This window comes from Saccoglossus kowalevskii, chromosome 16 (assembly GCF_978046115.1).
Source record: "Saccoglossus kowalevskii chromosome 16, keSacKowa6.1, whole genome shotgun sequence".
Classification (NCBI taxonomy): domain Eukaryota; kingdom Metazoa; phylum Hemichordata; class Enteropneusta; family Harrimaniidae; genus Saccoglossus; species Saccoglossus kowalevskii.
The window spans coordinates 20,449,781-20,470,359 of NC_140656.1; the positions used below are offsets into that span (position 1 = coordinate 20,449,781).

Sequence of the window (20,579 nt, forward strand, 5' to 3'; positions counted from 1 at the left end):
CCGGGGTGTCACTGTAAAGTCCATACACTTTATTTGTAATCAACTTAGAGCATGTATTGTGCCCGGGCTGTGCGTATCATTGCGAATACTGTCTCAGCAATGTTCTGGGCTTAAGCACAGTCCCCATGACAGGGGGACTGTGGCTTGGGGAATCGGGGTTCGACGTGATTGGTGCATAGTAGTATTTGTGGTTATATTTGAATGTCATCTCGTGGTTATTACATTATTATTGCTCCAGTTTACAGTAAAACGTCCCGCGTTATTGACTTATTATTTGTTAGTAGTTGAAGGTGTGTAGCTGTAATACCTATTCCTTTTTTTGTAAATCGGCGGTCTATATATTACCTATTCAAATACATTTCTTACCGATATACCCACATTTGCCCCAGCACTTTATATACCTACCGACCACATCAACACACCCTCGACCTTTTATTTATTACATATTCAGAAATTGCCCTGAGCAAATTTATATTCCAATGAACTGACATTTACCACGGCTGCAACTAGTTACATCATTCCGGCATATACACGAATCATGTTGCAAGCTAATGCTGGGTTCGGAGGAGTTGGATTTGTTGCGAGCAAGCCTTACAGTGCAGTAAAATGCTGGTAAAGGTGTTGATTTTCATATTTGAGGTGAACATCCCGGGTCCCCGTTGAAGCACTACTTTGAGCAATACCATTCACAAGAATTACAGATTACTGTCGACAGAGTCTCACTTTGAACCAGCTTTCAGACGAGGTTTTGAATCGACCTGTCGCTTATTTGCTACACTGGTAGTATTCATGGGAGAGGCTGTTTTTTCCTAATCTGGCCAAGTATGATATAAAGTTGTGTTTTGTATCACTACAAATTTCTATGCTGCTTTTGGCTGATACTACTTCTATCTCGCCTGCAACGGGTATGATGTCCACGACAAAATCTGACTGACGATCATCGATGCGGCAGATCTCAATTAGGGTACCGGCTCTGCCGAGTGACCCCCGGACCCTGTACAGACTGTTCCCCAGTACACGCGTGTGGTCCATTGCCTCTAAGCTACAATTAAAAGTACTTTATTATCCTAACTACCATTTTGTACCGAATGCAGCGCGAATGTTTCTTAGATGCGTTTTCTGATTGCGTTTGGATAGTGGCGCTTTTCTCTGCAAACTGTATCATCGTTTCAGTTGGCGGATTAAAAGACTTTGGTTTCAGGGTAGGTATTGTCCATTTAACTTGCTGAAATTATTCTAGAACATGGTGTGGTTGCTACAGAAATATCTTAGTCTCATGCCCGGTTCTGTTAGATATTCTTGTTGAAAAAGCATACATTTCCCTCGTCCTGGCAAAAACAGGGTCGCCGAACCACGAATAAGGGATCATGATTTTTTGTTTAATGTCACAATATACAATGCACGTGCTAGTAGTTTATGATGCGAGTGATCCCGACTAGAAATGCAGTTATCACAACGTTACACATTTACCCGTCTTTCCCTGATGTCTGATTTGAGCACAGGGTTCGAAATTAACAGAAGCGTATCACGGGAGGCAAATGAGGTTGCTTTGCCGCCCTTCAAAATGTTTAAATATTCCTTAACTCTGTACCAGTGGCGGCAACACGCGAGGGGGGGGGGTGCCCTCGTCGCCTCTCCAAAATCAAGCTGAAACCCTTTATGTCAGCAAATTTTGCCCCTCAAAATACAGGATATAGCGTTTCAGAGTGTCTAGATTTCAAACTTTTAAAAGGGAAGCATGCCCCAGACTCCCTAATAAGGTCGCGTTTTCGGCGCGAGGCTAGTGATCAGATCTCGCCCCTCCATGTAAAATTCCGTGCCGCCGCCTTATACGTGTGCTGCAATACGGAAAAATCCGTATTATGAGTGGTTTTCAAACAGAAAGTCATGTCTGCCTACAAAAAAAAAAAAGAAAAAAAAAGAGTATATTTGTTTTTCAATCGCAATGTCTTAATTCTTATGTGCATCTCCCAGGTGAGTTCCCGATATGAATTAGTATCCAATCATACGTTCCGACCTCCTTCGCAAATAGAGGTTTTACTTTTGATTAGTATGAACATGCAGTGGAATGGCTTATTTATTGCAAATGTTTGTATGCATTTAGCGTTTTTTTTTTCAAAAACCACTATTGAGCATAGGTACTCCAATTCGAGTGCCTCCCCTGTTTTGTATTTACAAATAAAATGTTAAGCATGACAAAAATTATGCGTTTGGTAAAGTGTTGCTGGACGTTGATTAACATTTTTGTGGCGCTGTATTTTTTTTAATCGAGTACGCGCATGCGCATAGTTGTTAAGCTTTTAAAATGGCGGTGTCGAGCGCGAGTTGTAAACTGGTTGCTGGTAGACTAAGAAGTCGTTGTCAGACGGATCAAGGCCGAAATACCCGTTTTAATGTGGCCGAAGAGTATATCCAAAAAGGAATAGACCAGCCTGGGTTTTACAAACACATGGTTTTGTGGAAAGGTGATTATGTTCAAATTGTCTTCTCGTGTGATTTGTGGCGCTGATTTTCTGGGTAACTACAGTGTGGTTTCAGCAGTGTCGCTTTATTACTTGAATTGATCATTTTCAGATTTGCGGGCATGGACATCATCATTTGTAGGTCAACAGTAATCTAGCTTTGTGAAAGTATTTCGGTGCCATCCATGCTTATAAAGCAATCAACTTTTCAGATAAAACATTGACGCCACTGAAAAGTGGTGGCATGTGAAATCTTGGGTAGCCACGCCCACACGTTGCATTGCAAGTTGGCAGCAAGTTTACTAATACTCCGGTGTTGTACCGACTTCGCGTTTAATTGAGAACACTCATATAATATAATATTTGTCGCTGAACAATTGAACATGCAATTCAATTGCCTTACTGGAAATATAAAAGCTGTCGAAATCCAATGTGATGATGTATTTTGACTGTTTTATTTTCAGGAAGAGGTGTATTTGCTGCAAAGAATTTTACAAAAGGTGATTTCCTTTTAGAATATCATGGTGAGCTATTAACTGGAAGGGAGGGTGAAAGACGTGAAGACAGCAAGGAAAGTGTATTTCGTTACTTTTTCAAGCATAAAGGAAAAAGCTATTGGTTAGTATTTTCTATTAATATTTTGGCACGTTTGCCATTTTATTTTTTGACTAAGGTTTCCATCCATTTGTTGAAATTACTACCCAGAATGCTTTTTGCCTATCCCCCGCCGTTGCAATAGCATTTGTAATTCATGCATAGAAAATTCATAGAGATGACCCATAACTGTTCACATCATTTTTTTCTATCAGTCTCAAGTTTCCTTGCATCTTAGACTGGTATTTGTAGTGACAAGTGATGCAAAATTTGATAATTTTTGTTTGTTTTGGTATACCTTAATTTGTTACATATAAAATTTTCAGGAAAATAAATATTTTTCTGGAAAATTTACCAATTGCAGCTTCCTCGGGTTGGAGCTTGAGCATGATAGAAGATTTCTGAGAATATCTATAAGTCAATATACATTATGAATGGTAATTTAATCTGACAGCCCTTTACATAATAAATACTGTTGGTTACTAGTATAAAGAATTAGTATTAACTTCAGAGTAAGATGTACATTTGTAGAGCTATGTAATTTGTTTTTAACAATGGGCAATACTGTTTGTTTCTACCTGACAAAAGAAGTATTGTTGTCTATAAATAGTAAAATTGATGAAAGTTCCAATATATTTTTAAAACCATTCATGACCGCTCAAAACCATTATTACCCTTATTATTACCATTATTACCAGGTATATTATTATTATTATCTTTTGTATTAACTCTAGGGAATGTAAATATTTTTTTCAAATTTTGCTACTGACCCCATGTTTTATTTTTCATATGACCATGTCCATTTTGTTTTAGAATGTTATTAATCATAATCATGTATGTAAAGCTGACTACAAGAATAAGTTTGTAAAGCACTATATAGGCTTGAAAGGTTATATAAACTCAAACTTGGTTAAAATTTGTTTTTTAGTGTTGATGCAACTGATGAACCTTCAAAAGGTCCTAAGTATGGACGATTGGTTAATCATGAAAGAAAGCACCCAAATTCAAGAATGCAAGTAATAGAACTAAGGAGTCGCCCATACCTAGCATTGTTTGCAATCAAAGACATTGACGTTGATGAAGAGATTCTTTATAATTATGGACCAACTAGATTACCTTGGGAAGTTAAGGTAAATATCTATACTCTTACTGGAATTAGCTGGATGTCTGAAATACTGGCAGCCACTTTTTTGCTGTAAAAGGCGTTGCAGTGGTACTTACAGTGGTACTTACACTTAACTACTGTTGAGATATAGTTACACAATCATATATTGTAGATGATATTGGCTACAATGAAAGTTTTGTTTACTTGATAGTTTGTACATATTTGTACATATATTGACTGGGAAATGTTGTTGAGATTCTTTCTTGGTTGGAAGATTGTGTTTTCAGTTTTGATCATCTGTGTGTGAACTTCATTTCCTATAAATAGTATAGTAGAAAAAAAAATGTTTTGCTTCATGTAAATTTGACTATGTAATTCTGTTCCTAAAACATTTGGTCAACCTCTATGAATTAGCTTCACTCATGATGGCCTATAAAAACCACTTTACTAACTCAAAATTAATTAAATAAGCTGCGTTTTATTAGGCCTTGTTGAACAAATTCCAAAATAGGGACTTGTGTTTTGGTTCCGTCTGTGTATACGTGTATATGTTCATTCATTGACAAGTCATAATGAAATACATATGCGTAGGATTTGTTTGTCATTTTGTTGATCTTGATTGACTAGCAGCCATTTCTGTCTCAAAAGAGGTGTTACCCAGACATGCCTATGTTGATTTTGTTCAAACTTGGTATGAACATCAGGTGACTGATGCACATTATGATAGTTTCATGGTTTGATTCAAATGGCTGACTGGTCTTCATTTCTCCAAGATATTTTTTGTTCAAATTTAGTACAAACGCAAGACGAATGTTGTTTTTTGAAATTATGACTGACTAGCATCCTTTTCCAAAAACAATAAAATCTCAAAAATTTGTACTTGCCATTGTCATTGTTTCTCAGGGATGCCTTTGCTGATTTCATTTACTCCTTGCATGATCACTTTATTTTGTTTTGTTGATTCAGAATGGCCAACTGGTGATTATTTTAGTCCAATAACACACCAAAAATCAACATTTCAACAATTTTGTTGAAAATCATTACAAAGACAATACATTACACAAGTTGATTTATTTTGTTTTTGTTTCAATGACTTTTGAGTGACTAGTATATATTTTTGTTCCCTCACACGCTCGTAAACTGTTTCTCAGGCATGTCTGGGTCAGTTTTATTCAAACTTGAGAACATGACACTATCACGTGTGAATCTGTTTGGTGATTTGCTTCAATCTGGCAGCTATGCTTTTTTTTTTTCATAGTTTCATAAATATGCTTTATGCTTTAACAGATTTTGGTATGTAAAACATATATGTTTTGTTTTGCTATTTGATTCAAAATGTCCAACTGTATTATGTGTGGATTATGTGGATTTTTTCATAGGAGGTGTCACTTTGACTGAACAAAACATGAAGATGATGCCATTTGATGTAACACCATATTTTAACATGCTGAATAATCTCCTAACATTTATTGTAATTTCTCTACATTTTCATTGTTTATATTTAATGCGGTCACTAAAAACTGAGCAGGGACTAGGGCATTGACAGTGACTTGTTTTGTAAATTTGTTATTTGCTTGACAGTGGTGGTATTTTGACTTGTTTGTCATATCAAAATGTTTTGTTGTTTTCAGAGCATTATTGGTGATTTTTTCTTGAAGTTTAGGTAATTTTCTGTTCTGGTTCCTCCTTGTCTTTCTTTGCATAATTCTCTGCCTTCATTGACCATTCTCAATATTTGGCCAAAACTGCCCATATTTTCTATCTTTTCAATATTATTAAATATTTAATCTGTATTATATCTACACAGTTGGATTTTTTATGTTTTGGCTTTTGGGTAGCTTTTTGTTTTGAGAATAATGTGCAAAATAGTATTCATATCAGCTGGTGTAGATTAGTGTCAGTAGTAACACAGAAAGCACATGTGTCTGTACCTGAGAGAAGTGACAAACATAAATATCATGCATCTAATTAGTATATGCTTTAAATTTGTAATCTTGTAATCTCCCTGAATAAGTTGGGAAAAACAAGTCTTTAGGTACTATTTGCAATACACTTAGTTCCTGGTGTACAGTTATAATTATCAATGCACTATTGCAAGATGTATGCTTAACCTAAATCACATTGGATTATTTCTTTATCTATAGAAAAAAGTTCCTGGTGGTGGAAACAAACAATCAGAATCATGTGTCATGAACAGTAATGCCTTACTTGCTTGTGTTGAGCTTGATGGCTGTAACACTGAACCTGAATCATATGTCACCCACAATGCCAGTAGTGAACCACCTGTTGACTGCAGCACTGAACCAGAATCACACGGCACCTACAATGCGAGTTGTGAACAAGATTGTTGCAATACAGAACCAGAATCACATGTCACCCACAATGCTAGTAGTGAACCTGTTGACTACAACACTGAACCAGAATCACATGTCACCCACAATGCCAGTAGTAAACCTGTTGACTGCAACACTGAATCGGAATCACATGTTAACCACCATGCCAGTTGTGGACCTGTTGACTTCAACACTGAACCAGAATCACATGTTACCCACAATGCCAGTAGTGAACCTGTTGACTACAACACTGAACCAGAATCACATGTCACCCACAATGCCAGTAGTGAACCTGTTGACTACAACACTGAACCAGAATCACATGTCACCCACAATGCCAGTAGTAAACCTGTTGACTGCAACACAGAATCAGAATCACATGTTAACCACCATGCCAGTTGTGAACCTGTTGACTGCAACACTGAACCAGAATCACACGGCACCTACAATGCGAGTTGTGAACCAGGTGGTTGCAATATAGAACCAGAATCACATATTACCCACAAATCCAGTTGTGGACCTGTTGACTTCAACACTGAACCAGAATCACATGTTGCCCACATTGCCAGTAGTGAGCCTGTTGACTTCAACACTGAACGAGAATCACATGTTACCCACAATGCCAGTAGTGAACCTGTTGACTGCAACACTGAACCAGAATCACATTTCACACAGATTGACAGAAGTAAACCAGATAGTTGCAACTCAGAACCAGAAGCATGTCTATTGCCTGCCAGGTTTGAGCCAGATGGTGATATCGTGAATCTTGAATCGTATATTGCACATGGTTCGGATGGTGGCTGCGTGAGACCAAAATCGTGTATAATACAGAATAGTGTGCTACCTGTCAGAACTGAACCAGATAGTGGCAATTTGAATTCAGGATCATTCATTTTACAGAACAGTATTTTACCTGCCAGAAGTGAACCAGATGGTGGCAACTTGAAACCAGAATCATGTTTGGTACATAATGATGCCAAAGCCAGTTGTGAGCCTGTTGACTTCAACACTGAACCAGAATCACATGATACCCACAATGCCAGTAGTAAACCTGTTGACTGCAACACAGAATCAGAATCACATGTTAACCACCATGCCAGTTGTGAATCTGTTGACTTCAACACTGAACCAGAATCACATGTTACCCACATTGCCAGTAGTGAGCCTGTTGACTTCAACACTGAACCAGAATCACATGTTACCCACAATGCCAGTAGTGAACCTGTTGACTGCAACACTGAACCAGAATCACATTTCACACAGATTGACAGAAGTAAACCAGATAGTTGCAACTCAGAACCAGAAGCATGTCTATTGCCTGCCAGGTTTGAGCCAGATGGTGATATCGTGAATCTTGAATCGTATATTGCACATGGTTCGGATGGTGGCTACGTGAGACCAAAATCGTGTATAATACAGAATAGTGTGCTACCTGTCAGAACTGAACCAGATAGTGGCAATTTGAATTCAGGATCATTCATTGTACAGAACAGTATTTTACCTGCCAGAAGTGAACCAGATGGTGGCAACTTGAAACCAGAATCATGTTTGGTACATTATGATGCCAAAGCCAGTTGTGAGCCTGTTGACTTCAACACTGAACCAGAATCACATGTTACCCACAATGCCAGTAGTAAACCTGTTGACTGCAACACAGAATCAGAATCACATGTTAACCACCATGCCAGTTGTGAATCTGTTGACTTCAACACTGAACCAGAATCACATGTTACCCACAAGGCCAGTAGTAAACCTGTTGACTGCAACACTGAACCAGAATCACTTTTCACGCAGATTGACAGAAGTAAACTTGATAGTTGCAACTCAGAACCAGTAGCATGTCTATTGCCTGCCAGGTTTGAGCCAGATGGTGGTATCGTGAATCTTGAATCGTATATTGCACATGGTTCGGATGGTGGCTACGTGAGACCAAAATCGTGTATGATACAGAATAGTGTGCTACCTGTCAGAACTGAACCAGATGGTGGCAATTTGAATTCAGGATCATTCATCTTACAGAACAGTATTTTACCTGCCAGAAGTGAACCAGATGGTGGCAACTTGAAACCAGAATCATGTTTGGTACACAATGATGCCAAAGCCAGTTGTGAACCTGTTGACTTCAACACTGAACCAGAATCACATGTTACCCACAATGCCAGTAGTGAACCTGTTGACTGCAACACTGAACCAGAATCACATGTCACCCACAATGCCAGTAGTGAACCTGTTGACTTCAACACTGAACCAGAGTCACATGTTACCCACAATGCCAGTAGTGAATCTGTTGACTGCAACACTGAACCAGAATCACATTTCACGCAGATTGACAGAAGTAAACTAGATAGTTGCAACTCAGAACCAGAAGCATGTATATTGCCTGGCAGGTTTGAGCCAGATGGTGGTATCGTGAATCTTGAATCGTATATTGCACATGGTTCGGATGGTGTCTACGTGAGACCAAAATCGTGTATAATACAGAATAGTGTGCTACCTGTCAGAAATGAACCAGATAGTGGCAATTTGAATTCAGGATCATTCATCTTACAGAACAGTATTTTAACTGCCAGAAGTGAACCAGATGGTGGCAACTTGAAACCAGAATCATGTTTGGTACATAATGATGTCAATGGTGGGTCAGATAGAGGCAAGACAAAATCATTAAAAAGAAGAGTCATTTTGCCATTTATAACCTCACCAGAAGAATTTCTCACCCCAGGTTATACTAATTCCTGTAAAAATGTACGTAAATCATCAACCTTGTTTAAAAAATATGATTCAAACATTGTTTTGGAATCAGACTGTGAATCTGACATTTCTGATTCTGAAATTTCTTTTCCATTTCTGCAATCTAAATGGGATAGAAGTAAAAATGTTGTTAAAGTTAGGCCTCTCACACCTGTACAAACTAAGGTTAAAACACATCCTTCAATGGAAGTAAAAACTGCAGCTACTCATGACAATGAAGATGAAAATGATAGTGAAAACTTTGAAGAAGACTATGACGATTCTGATGCTGACCCTACTTATGAACCAAATTCAGATTGTGAGTCGGATGTATCTTTTTCTTGTGAATTAGATATGCATAGTATCAGTGATGTGAAAACTACAGGAAATGACAAGCCATGGATGAAATCTAGCATAAGCCCCAAAGATAAGGCTTGCCAATCAGCTGCTATCTGTCAAAGTAGTGATAATTGTTCCAATAGTATCATTGTTCCTGATCTGTCGGATTGTGAGTCCGTTGAATTCAATACTGTGTCACCATTGTCATCAAAGTTTCATGGGAAAGAAAACAAGAATCATCAAAATACTTCTGCAGGTGAAATGAGCATAGAGTTTGTAAAGTCTTCAGAAAAAAGAAATCTGCCTAGTACATCATCTACTACAAAGAATCTTGAGAATGACATCCAAATCAGTTCTGTGAATCCTTCCTCGGTGCAGGTTCAAACAACAAATAATTCCAATAGGAAAAGAAAATGGGACAAATTTGCTTACTGTGTTTACTGCATGAACAAATATCCAAAGTTACCAAGGCATTTTGAGAATAAACACAGTACAGAGAAAGATGTTGTCTATGCATTAAGTTTCAGAAAGGGAAGTACCGAAAGGAAAATTTTATGGCAGAAACTGACAAATAAAGGCAACCATGCTCATAATGTTGAAATACTTAAAGATGGATATGGCTATATCATACCATACAGAAGACCATCATTTACAGTTCCTGTATCGCAGTATCTCCCTTGTCCTGAATGTTTGGGTTGGTTCATCAAAGCAGAACTGTATAAACACAACAAGATATGTCCTGTCAAACTGTTTGAAAATGCAACACCAAAAATAATTCATCGAAGAATACAACAAGTAGCAGGAATGTTATTACCACATAGTGATAATGTTACAGAGGGTATGGCGGACAGAGTGCTATCTAAAATGACTCAGGATGAAGTGGCAGTAATTGCAAGAAATGATGATCTTATCATAGAATTTGGATCCAGGGAATATATGAAAGTTGGTACAGAATCTGCAAAGATTCAGTACGTGAAGCAGAAAATGAGAGAACTTGCAAAACTTCTAATACAACTTAGAAAGATCAGTAAGAAAAATGCATCCTCCCTAAAAGAATATATTCATCCTTCAAAGTTTGAAATTGTAATCCAGGCAACACAGCAGTTGGCAGACTATAACCTTGACGACAGAGTTCTTGGAAAACCTTCTCTTGCATTAAAGTTGGGTCACTCTCTGAAGAAATGTACTACAATCTGCATGGCTGAGGCAATCAAAAATGAAGACTCTACCAACGAATTAGCAGCTAAGAAATTCCTTAAATTGTGTGAGATACAGTGGGCACAGTCGATAAGTTCACATGCACTTAATACTATGAATGAAAGGAAGAGGAACATGCCAAAATTTCTTCCATTAGTTGAAGATGTTGTGAAGGTAAACATGTATCTGAAAAAGACTGCCACTGATGCTTATAAAGATCTACAAGAAGATACAACCACATCAACCTGGAAGAATTTGAGCGAGATAACGTTAGCCCAATTGATTTTATTCAATAGGAGGAGGAGTGGGGAAATGGAAAGAATGCTTCTAGAAGATTTTAAAGAAGTAAGAGGAGTCAATCAAGAAGCTGGTTCATCTTTGACAAGTTGGGAGCAAAATCTGTGTCGTTTGATTGATAGAGTTGAAATAAAAGGCAAAAGAGGAAGAAATGTGCCTGTTCTATTAACCAAGGATCACTGTAATCAGATAAAATTACTTATCGAAAAAAGAAAAGCTGTTGAAGTCAATGTGGCAAATCCATACATTTTTGCGTGTTTACAAAACTCACTGCGCCCAGTACGTGCAACAGTATGCCTGAGAAAGTTTGTAACAAAATGTGGCATTGAACATGCTGAACGGTTCACCTCTACAAATTTAAGGAAACAAATTGCTACAATGTCACAAATCTTCAATTTGAAGGACAATGAGCAAGACATCCTTGCTGGATTTTTGGGACATGACATAAGAGTCCATCGAGAGTTTTACAGACTTCCACAGAATACATTACAAATTGCAAAGGTCAGCAGAATTCTGATGGCATTTGAGAAAGGAAATATTGGAGAATTCAAGAACAAAGGACTTGATGAAATAGAAATCAACATAGATGGTGAGTAGTGTTTTATCCCATGATAAATTCTGCGTTTCACTGCTATGACACTCCAACTATTGTTTTTACTCAATCATCGTCACCTTCTTTAGTTGTATGTCAAATATGGAACTAGCATATAGGCTGGTCACCTTTCCCTAAATTGAAATGCCTGAATTTGTTGATGGAATTTCAATCAATGATTATGGGGAATTGCTATTAGTATCAAATATACACTAGCCAACGATTATCAGTATTTGCTGACACTGTTAAAGATAACAACAAAAATTGTCCCCTTGTATATGCCAGCAGAAAAACCTGAATGACCGATAGAATGAACAGTCTATTGTGTATTGATATTAGGTTAGTATTTGTTCAGGAAATAGTTTTTATCAATGACACTGAACAATCTTTGCAGTAGTTATGCTGTAATCTCTTTGAGCACTGTCTTAGGACGAGAATTGAAATAAGTCGTATGATATTTGTCATTTGGCTTACTAACTTTTCAAAATTGTGTGAATTATAGATGAATGTGAGAATGAAGACCTACTGAATACTGGTAATATCATTGAAGATGAGGAATTTCAAGAAATGAATAATAATAATACAGATATAAATGGAAAACTACAAGACAAATGTATGCATATTGATGATGAAGATGTTTCTAAAGGTTTGTTCATATATTTAGTGTTCAGTTTAATTCACCATTTCCTAAGGCACTTGGTGTTCAGTATTTACATGCACTTAATACTATGAATGAAAGGAAGAGGAACATGCCAAAATTTCTTCCATTAGTTGAAGATGTTGTGAAGGTAAACATGCGTATCTGAAAAAGACTGCCACTGATGCTTATACAGATCTACAAGATACAACCACATCAACCTGATAGAAAAAGTATTTATTGTAATAGGGTTTTTGAATGGTTTATGTTGTTTTACAGGTGATGTAGATACAATGAAAGTAGGGCCCTACTCGATAATGAAGAACAGTATATTGGACCTGGGCCATAAAAAACAGCTGTCAGATGATATTGTGAACTCTGCTATTTATATTGCCACAAGAGAGAAAAAGGTATTTATTTTATGTTGAAAGGTTCTGAACAGGTGGAATGGTGATGGCTGAATTGGGAAGCTGAGTTTAAGATTTAATTGCATACTGAATGATAAAGATTTTGGTAAACTTTTACTTATTGCTGCTCAATGGAAAGAAATCTTGTTTTTCTTGTAGATATTCTGGTACAGGGTATCCCTGACCCTGACAGTGATAATTTGTTCAAAATTGATAGACTTTGTTCACATATCAATGTCACTTTCAATCAAACTTAAATTGGTATGATAACATGTTTGGTTGTATTTTCGCCAATATTGCTTTTGTAATTTGATATTTGACTGGTTACCATTGGTATTTGTGTTATTTAGTCTGTGTTTGTTTATGATGATTGTGGAGTGTGGGTCTCTCTGATTCTCTTTTCTGTCAACATAACAGCATGGCAGATTAATGGAGGGGATGGGAGGGGGGGTCTCTGATTCACAACTTCTTTGTTGACCTGACCTCAATGGGAATGCCTTAGATATATAATGATCATCAATGAGATTAAAAAAGTGTTTAACATTTGACACTCATTCATTTATAAGTCACTTGAGTAACTCCTATAATCTGTTAATAATTTGTGCTACTATTTAAAGATGCATTCTGATTGACCATTCTCTATGAAAGTTTGTCAGGTCTGTGTTGAGCATTCACAATCGGACGAAATGAATTTTATTTATTTAGATTGAGTTATTCATGCACTGTTCATCACTTTCTGATGCTATCTGACGTGAATATTATGTAAAATACAGTGTATATGTATTGAAATATATTTTTTTCATTAGTGCATAATATCCTAAGTGTAGTGCACTTCAACAGTTTTTTAGTACTTATTTCCTCCATTGGTATCTGCTGTTATGCTTTGTTGCCACAGTTTATTCATTGCTTATCATTAAACATAATCTCCTTTATTTCATTGCTGACAATGTAATTTTATATTGTTTTCAGGCCATTCTTTTTTTTGACCACAATTTAATGACATCTATTTGTTTGAAGGGTGAAATGGCCAAACCAAAAAAGGTAATTATCATTTAATATTTTCCAGACTAGTCAGCTAGTGGAAATTTGTTTCTTCCATTTAGCAACAATTGTTACTAGTCATGTGTATTATTACTAATGCATACAATGTATTTACAGATAAATCTTTCCAAGTATGAGATGGTAATAGGTGCTATGTTTGAAGGTGGAGAAACAACTAATTCTGGCATAATAAATGGACATTGGACACTTGTGGTAAGTTGTAAAATACTGTAAATAATTCAGGCACCATTTTCAATTTTACAGTTGACTCTAAAATTCTTGTATAATTGTTTTCCATTTCCTTTGCATTAATCCATCAGTACTGAACAATTTTATTAGTCCCCGTTCGGATGATCCGTGCGTCCGTCCGGAGTCATATCTCAGAATCCCTTTGGACCGATTATGTTAATTCTTTGCATGTGCCTAGTATCTTATGTGGGACATATGCACATGCAGTGGTTCAGCGATTCGATTCAAAATGACCGACTAGCAGCCATCTTGTTTTTTGAAAATTTTGTATTTTGGACATGCTTTGTCAGTTGTCATTCAAACTTGGTACATAGATTATACATGCTAAGATACATGTCCATGATGATTTATTTTGCAATTGGATGAATTGAATTTTGCATCTTGTTTTTTTTTTTTTATGTGGTATCTTGGATGTGCTCTGTCAGTTTTCATTCAAATTTGGCACATACATTTACTTTATAAATGTTAGGATGCATGTCCATGACAAATTGTGACAGCCATCTGACTTTTTGGCCTTACTACTATATTTCCACAATTTATGTACCATTTTCATTCGTATTGGCACATACATCGTACATATCAAGTGTGTTTCATAATCAGATCAAAGATGGCAGAATAACGGCTGTTTTTATTTTTGGCCATATTACTACTACACGGAACACGTGTTTTGATGTAAATAAACAATCTGTTGTATACACCACTTGGAACTCAAGTTTCAAGGACACGCTCGCGACAACCCCTCCGCTTTAATATGACGAGCACAAAGAAAACTTTCAAATATTTAACGGGGACTGTGTCATTTTCAATGACTAGTTTATTTCTGTCCAATATGAGAATTGATTTTTGTAATGCTTTACAGGTGGTTAAGCAAAAAAGTCATGAAATAATATATCTGAATTCTACTGGTGAAAGTAAAGAGACAATGGTGACAATTCAGCAGAATTGGAAGTAAGTAGGAAGAGTTCAATTATAATTTATTTTTTTCTGTTTTTGCATAATTTTGTAGATTTTTAATTTAACTCAAAGTTCTGGGATATACTGTAGTATGAGAAATAGGTAGTTATTGTTTGAACATAACTATGTCCCCAAGAGTGTTTTGTTGCTATAACAAAATATGACATACCGGTACATGTAGTTGTGGAGCAAATTACCAAGAATTGGATAAGGTTGAATCCATATGCACTCCTACTTCAAGTATTATTCTTGATACAAGTGTTTGCTATAAATTATCAGTAGGATCCTGTGCCACCTACGTGCCATAGTTTACTTACCGTAACACAAAAAATGCACCTAACTCTTGCCCAAGATTTTTCATTTTCAACAACTAAAATATCTGTTATCTTTTAGTAATTATGCAAGTAAGAAGGGTGAAGTCAGTACTTATACTATATTGAAAGTGGATCATACAATGCAAGATGATGCTGTATCATGTGGTGTGTTAGTCATCAAGGTAATTATGGACTTTCAGCTGCATTTAAAATTAAGATAGTGATATATTAAATGTCAGTGAAAATAAATGGTTTTACAGTACTTTCTCAATGTATGTATCATATATCAGGCCGTTGTATCGACAGCAATGTTTATTTTATTGCTGATAATGTCATAATACTTTTCAGTTTGCAGAGCAGTTTGCTAATGGACAGTCTACAAAATTAATGTATGACATGGACAATATAGTGCAATTTAGAGAAGATATATCACGTTGTATTGTAGAAGCAGGTAAGCTGCCATTTTTAGACATAATGAGAGACATTTTACAGTTCCCAGTCATGGCTGTACTTATTTCACTCAAATTCTGTATGATCATCTCACAAAGTTTTTTTTTTTCATGATGTGATTAACATTGTCTGACTGGCAACAGTTTTATTTCTGAAGTGAGCTTATTAGTCCCCGTTCGAACGTAGTCCGAAAACGGGGACTTATGTTTTGCCCTGTGTGCGTCCGTGCGTGCGTCCGTGATCACCTGTATATCGAACATGCATGGGCCGATTAAGTTCAAACTTCACTCATACATCACACATTATATGGGACATATGCACATGCATTTTTTTCATGATCCGATAACGATAGCCGAATAGCGGCCATTTTAAGGCCGAAAATGCATCAAAATCAGACATTTTCACCATTCCGGACCCGGATCTCAGTTATGCATGGACGTATTTCGTTCAAATTTGGTACATACATTAAACATAATAGGACCTTGATGCACGTCATATTTTTTGGGGGGGATCGGGTTTGAAATGGCCAACTGGCGGCCAATTTGTTTTAAAGAATTCAGTTCTGGATCCGTATCTGAGACATGCTTGGATTGATCGAGTTCAAACTTCACACACACAAGGTACATCATGTCACAAATATGTATGTGCATTTGTTTCATGATCTCATTAACGATAGCCAAATGGCGGCCGCTTTAAGGCCGAAAATGCATTGAAATCGCACATTTTCACCATTCCGGACCCGGATCTCAGTTATGCATGGACGGATTTCAGTCAAATTTGGTACATACATTAAACATAATAGGACCTTGATGCACATTCTTTTTTTTCTGGATCAAGTTGGAAATGGCCGACTGGCGGCCATTTTGTTTTAAAGAATTCAGTTCTGGATCCGTATCTGAGACATGCTTGGATTGATCGAGTTCAAACTTCACACACACAAGGTACATCATGTCACAAATATGTATGTGCATTTGTTTCATGATCTCATTAACGATAGCCAAATGGCGGCCGCTTTAAGGCCGAAAATGCATTGAAATCGCACATTTTCACCATTCCGGACCCGGATCTCAGTTATGCACGGACGGATTTCAGTCAAATTTGGTACATACATTAAACATAATAGGACCTTGATGCACGTTATTTTTTTTCTGGATCAAGTTCGAAATGGCCGACTGGCGGCCATTTTGTTTTAAAGAATTCAGTTCTGGATCCGTATCTGAGACATGTCTGGATTGATCAAGTTCAAACTTCACACACACAAGGTACATCATGTCACAAATATGTATGTGTATTTGTTTCATGATTTCATTAACGATAGCCAAATGGCGGCCGCTTTAAGGTTGAAATCGCACATTTTCACCATTCCGAACCCGGATCTCAGTTATGCATGGACGGATTTTGTTCAAATTTGGTACATACATTAAACATAATAGGACCTTGATGCACGTCATTTTTTTCCCAGATCAAGTTCAAAATGGCCGACTGGTGGCCATTTTGTTTTAAAGAATTCAGTTCTGGATCCGTATCCAAGACATGTCTGGATTGATCAAGTTCAAACTTCACACACACATGATACATCATGTCACAAATAGATATGTGCGTTTGTTTCATGATCCGCTTAACAATAGCTGAATGATGGCCATTTTAAGGCCGAAAATGCATCAAAATCATGTATTTTCCCAATTCCAGAACCGGATCTCAGTCATGCATGGATGGATTTTGTTCAATGTGTTGTACATATGCAGGTGCATTTCGGTCATGATCTGCTTTGAATGTATATGTCACTCAAATATGAACGGAACGGGGACGTGTCATTGACAATGACTTGTTGAATTCTTGAACGTGATTTGATTCATTGGTATTTGGGACAAAGACAGTACTTGAAATAACAACTGAATATAACATCAATTTATCTGTTTAACTGTTTTCCAGACATGCATGGTATAATTTTGTTCAAAATTAATTGCATTTGCCATATTGATTGTTCTGATAAAATTGTATTTTTTTTTATTTTTAGCTTCAGAAGATTCTAAGACGCACATGTCAAAGAGAGCTTCTGTGCATACTCCATCCCTAGAACTTAAGAAGACGGATTTCCTTTTACCTATGAAGAAATCTGTTGAAGGTAATTTTATTTCCCTTACCGTAAGACTAAACTTATTTTTAACTGTAACTAATCTGTGTTCTCAGTTGCAATTTTAACTTGAAACAACTCGTCCAAGAAATATTTTCTAGCACTTTATTAAATAACTGGCCACCGGTTATAAAATAAGTCAGCGGTGAGTCAGCTTTCCTAACACCACTGGTAGCACTTTATTGGTTCAGTGGATAAGGTTCCCACAGGGTCTCCTGAGTGGTCTACAACGAGCTTATTCTCAGATTACCAGGGTCACATTTGGGTGTCTGTGGTTGAGTTAGGGGTTTGCTATCTTAGTTAAATTACCCGGTCAATAGAGTCCTCTAACCATTCCTCCTGTGCGATTACCACTGGTACCAGTGTTAAATCCAAAGTACACCAGTATTATTCCAACTAATAAGCATTGTAGGAATTCATTGACGTTAATGGTCTGGTTCAATCCGCTTTCCTATGGGTGCACCCCTACAATAGTCAAGTGACAGATAAGCTGGTATCGGCTTTCTGTGGCTGGTACACACATTTACAAATCCCCAGTCAATCCTCACTTGTTGGAGTCAGGATTCCAAGTTGGTTCAAAGTGAGTACACCAAAACTATTAAACTCCCAACAATGTTGACAGTGACTTGCTATAAAATGTGTTAAATATCACTCTAGTCAACACAACTGTACAGGCGATTTCTCCTACTCAGTCCTAGTTGGTCACGTAATTTTTAGTCTTTGCAAAGTCATTACTTATTCTGACCAAGTTTTCAGCAAGTTACACTACACACTTGTCATAATAACACTTGTGTACGTTCTCTTCAAGTCTACGGTCACTGCTTTGCTTGTTATCTCTATATCAGTATTTTCCCATCCCATACCTACAGAAATTGTATTCCACCACAATATTTATCATGGGAAATGATAAAATGACAATTAATATTAAACAGCATTAAATTTTCTTTAATTATATTTTTATATCTATTAATTCAAATCTAGATCTTGCTGTGAACAAGACACAAGTTTCTAATAAAAGAACCTCCACATATTCTACCAGTGATTCCTCACCAAAAAAGAAGAAAAAATCAGCGGAAGGTATTGTTTTTATTTTATCTCTTATTAGTTATCGTGTGGTTGATCAGTACCAGATGCTGTAACATTATCAGACAATAACAGGGTAGTGCTTGAGGACAATGCACAAAAAAGATCAGCAATATACCAAATTGTCCGCACTTGTGAAGATTGTTTAAACAACAAATCCATTACTAGTCGTTTAAGTTAGAAAATCCTGGTCTTTTTAATTGCAAAATTACCTATAAACATGTTTTTGTATGCCATTTGTTTGTGAACGTGTTAAAGTCAGGACGCAATAACAACAGAGTTGTTGTCCTTTTTCTTGAGCACATCACTACATTTTGGGCATTATAATTGAAATAATGGATTTCTCGCTGCCATAATGGATGGAAATGGCCTCTTAAATAATGTGTTTTTTCTGCATCTCGCTCATTGAACACATCCCTGTACTAGTACTTGACCTCTTATTGCTAAATAATGTCTGGTAAATGGGTTTTCTGCAGAAAGTATCATTAGTTGTTGCATTCCATCACAAATCTCCTGCTTATAGGAGTAGAGTATTCATGCTTGTTTGGGAGAAATTTCCTGAATAACGTCTTAACTCATAAATTTGAACTGCTCGCAACAAAAAAAGTACTTTCTTAGTGAATGTAGACAAAGTGTATAGTGTGCGAAACCTTCGAGGGTGTCATTCTTTTGGGTTTGTTTTCAGTGCTCCATTACTTGTGATTTCAGCTTCATTTACTAACTGCCTTGATTTGTGTTATTTTTATTCCAGATGTAATCATGTCATCACTGTATAACAAGAGAACTTCCACAGATAACCCTATTCAGTCAGAGACTAAGAAAGCTTATTTACAGAGAGAACCTGATAAAGGTATTATAATTGATTGATTGTATTCCCTTCCTAAGCACGAAGTCGTATATATTTTGCTCTCAGTTAAAAATTAATTTGTCTTGTGGTTTCTACATTGCTTGCTATCATTAAGTCTTGAATACTAGACAGTTTTATTTCCATGCACTAAGTTCTTTTGGACCTCTTTTGGTTTAATTACATTTTCTCTTGTGCTTAGGTGTGAGTGATGGGAAAAAGATGTGGACCACAGAAGAACGGACAATAGTTAAAAACTATTTTATGAGAAATATCAGAATGTTAAAAGTTCCTGGAAAGATTGAATGTACTAACTGTCTGAAAGAGAATCAAGTACTGGCCAGCAGGTCATGGAAAAACATAAAGTATTGTGTGTACAATCTGATAACAACATATAAAAGGCAATCAAAGTCAAAACAGCATTATTCTTAACTCTGGCTACAGGTCTTCTGTATGCCATTTAGTTGGTGGGGGTGGGTTATCAAATATGTAATACATGCAAGAATGAGTTTCATCTTTCTTACATGTGTCTTGAATGCTTCTGTTAGCATGTGCTTTCATATATGGTTATGGTCAAAACAAGTCAATTTATATTGATCCAGTATAAATTAATTTTGGTTTATGTGCTTGTCTAGATGCACTTCAAATAGAGCAGATAAATTTTCAATTATAGGTAATAACAGTATGCAAGATCAAACTTGTTTGCATATGAATAGATAAACTATGAACATAATTTCAAAGCTTCACAATATGATGAAACCTGGGCTCTAAAAGATGGTTATATCAGTTTCACAAACCTGTATCACACCTTGTTCAACAC

General features: G+C 36.6%; 1 protein-coding gene across 1 annotated transcript; it reads left to right on the forward strand.

The window, feature by feature from the left end:
- Positions 1–10,729: 10,729 nt before the first annotated feature.
- LOC100375905 (uncharacterized) lies at positions 10,730–20,230 on the forward strand. The gene is made up of 12 exons (XM_085491200.1): positions 10,730–11,643; positions 12,149–12,292; positions 12,563–12,693; positions 13,660–13,731; positions 13,849–13,944; positions 14,840–14,928; positions 15,328–15,430; positions 15,597–15,699; positions 17,716–17,823; positions 18,814–18,909; positions 19,667–19,765; positions 19,962–20,230. The coding sequence occupies exons 1-12, from the start codon at positions 10,758–10,760 to the stop codon at positions 20,189–20,191; spliced, it is 2,157 nt and encodes a 718-aa protein (XP_085347326.1). The 5' UTR covers positions 10,730–10,757; the 3' UTR covers positions 20,192–20,230.
- The last annotated feature ends 349 nt before the right edge of the window (positions 20,231–20,579 follow it).

Coding starts and splice junctions, on each gene's coding strand:
- LOC100375905 (XM_085491200.1), top strand. CDS start 10,758: ATGGCTGAGGCAATCAAAAATGAAGACTCTACCAACGAATTAGCAGCT. Junction 13,945..14,839: donor ATGGACATTGGACACTTGTG/GTAAGTTGTAAA, acceptor AATGCTTTACAG/GTGGTTAAGCAAAAAAGTCA. Junction 18,910..19,666: donor GAAGAAAAAATCAGCGGAAG/GTATTGTTTTTA, acceptor TTTTTATTCCAG/ATGTAATCATGTCATCACTG.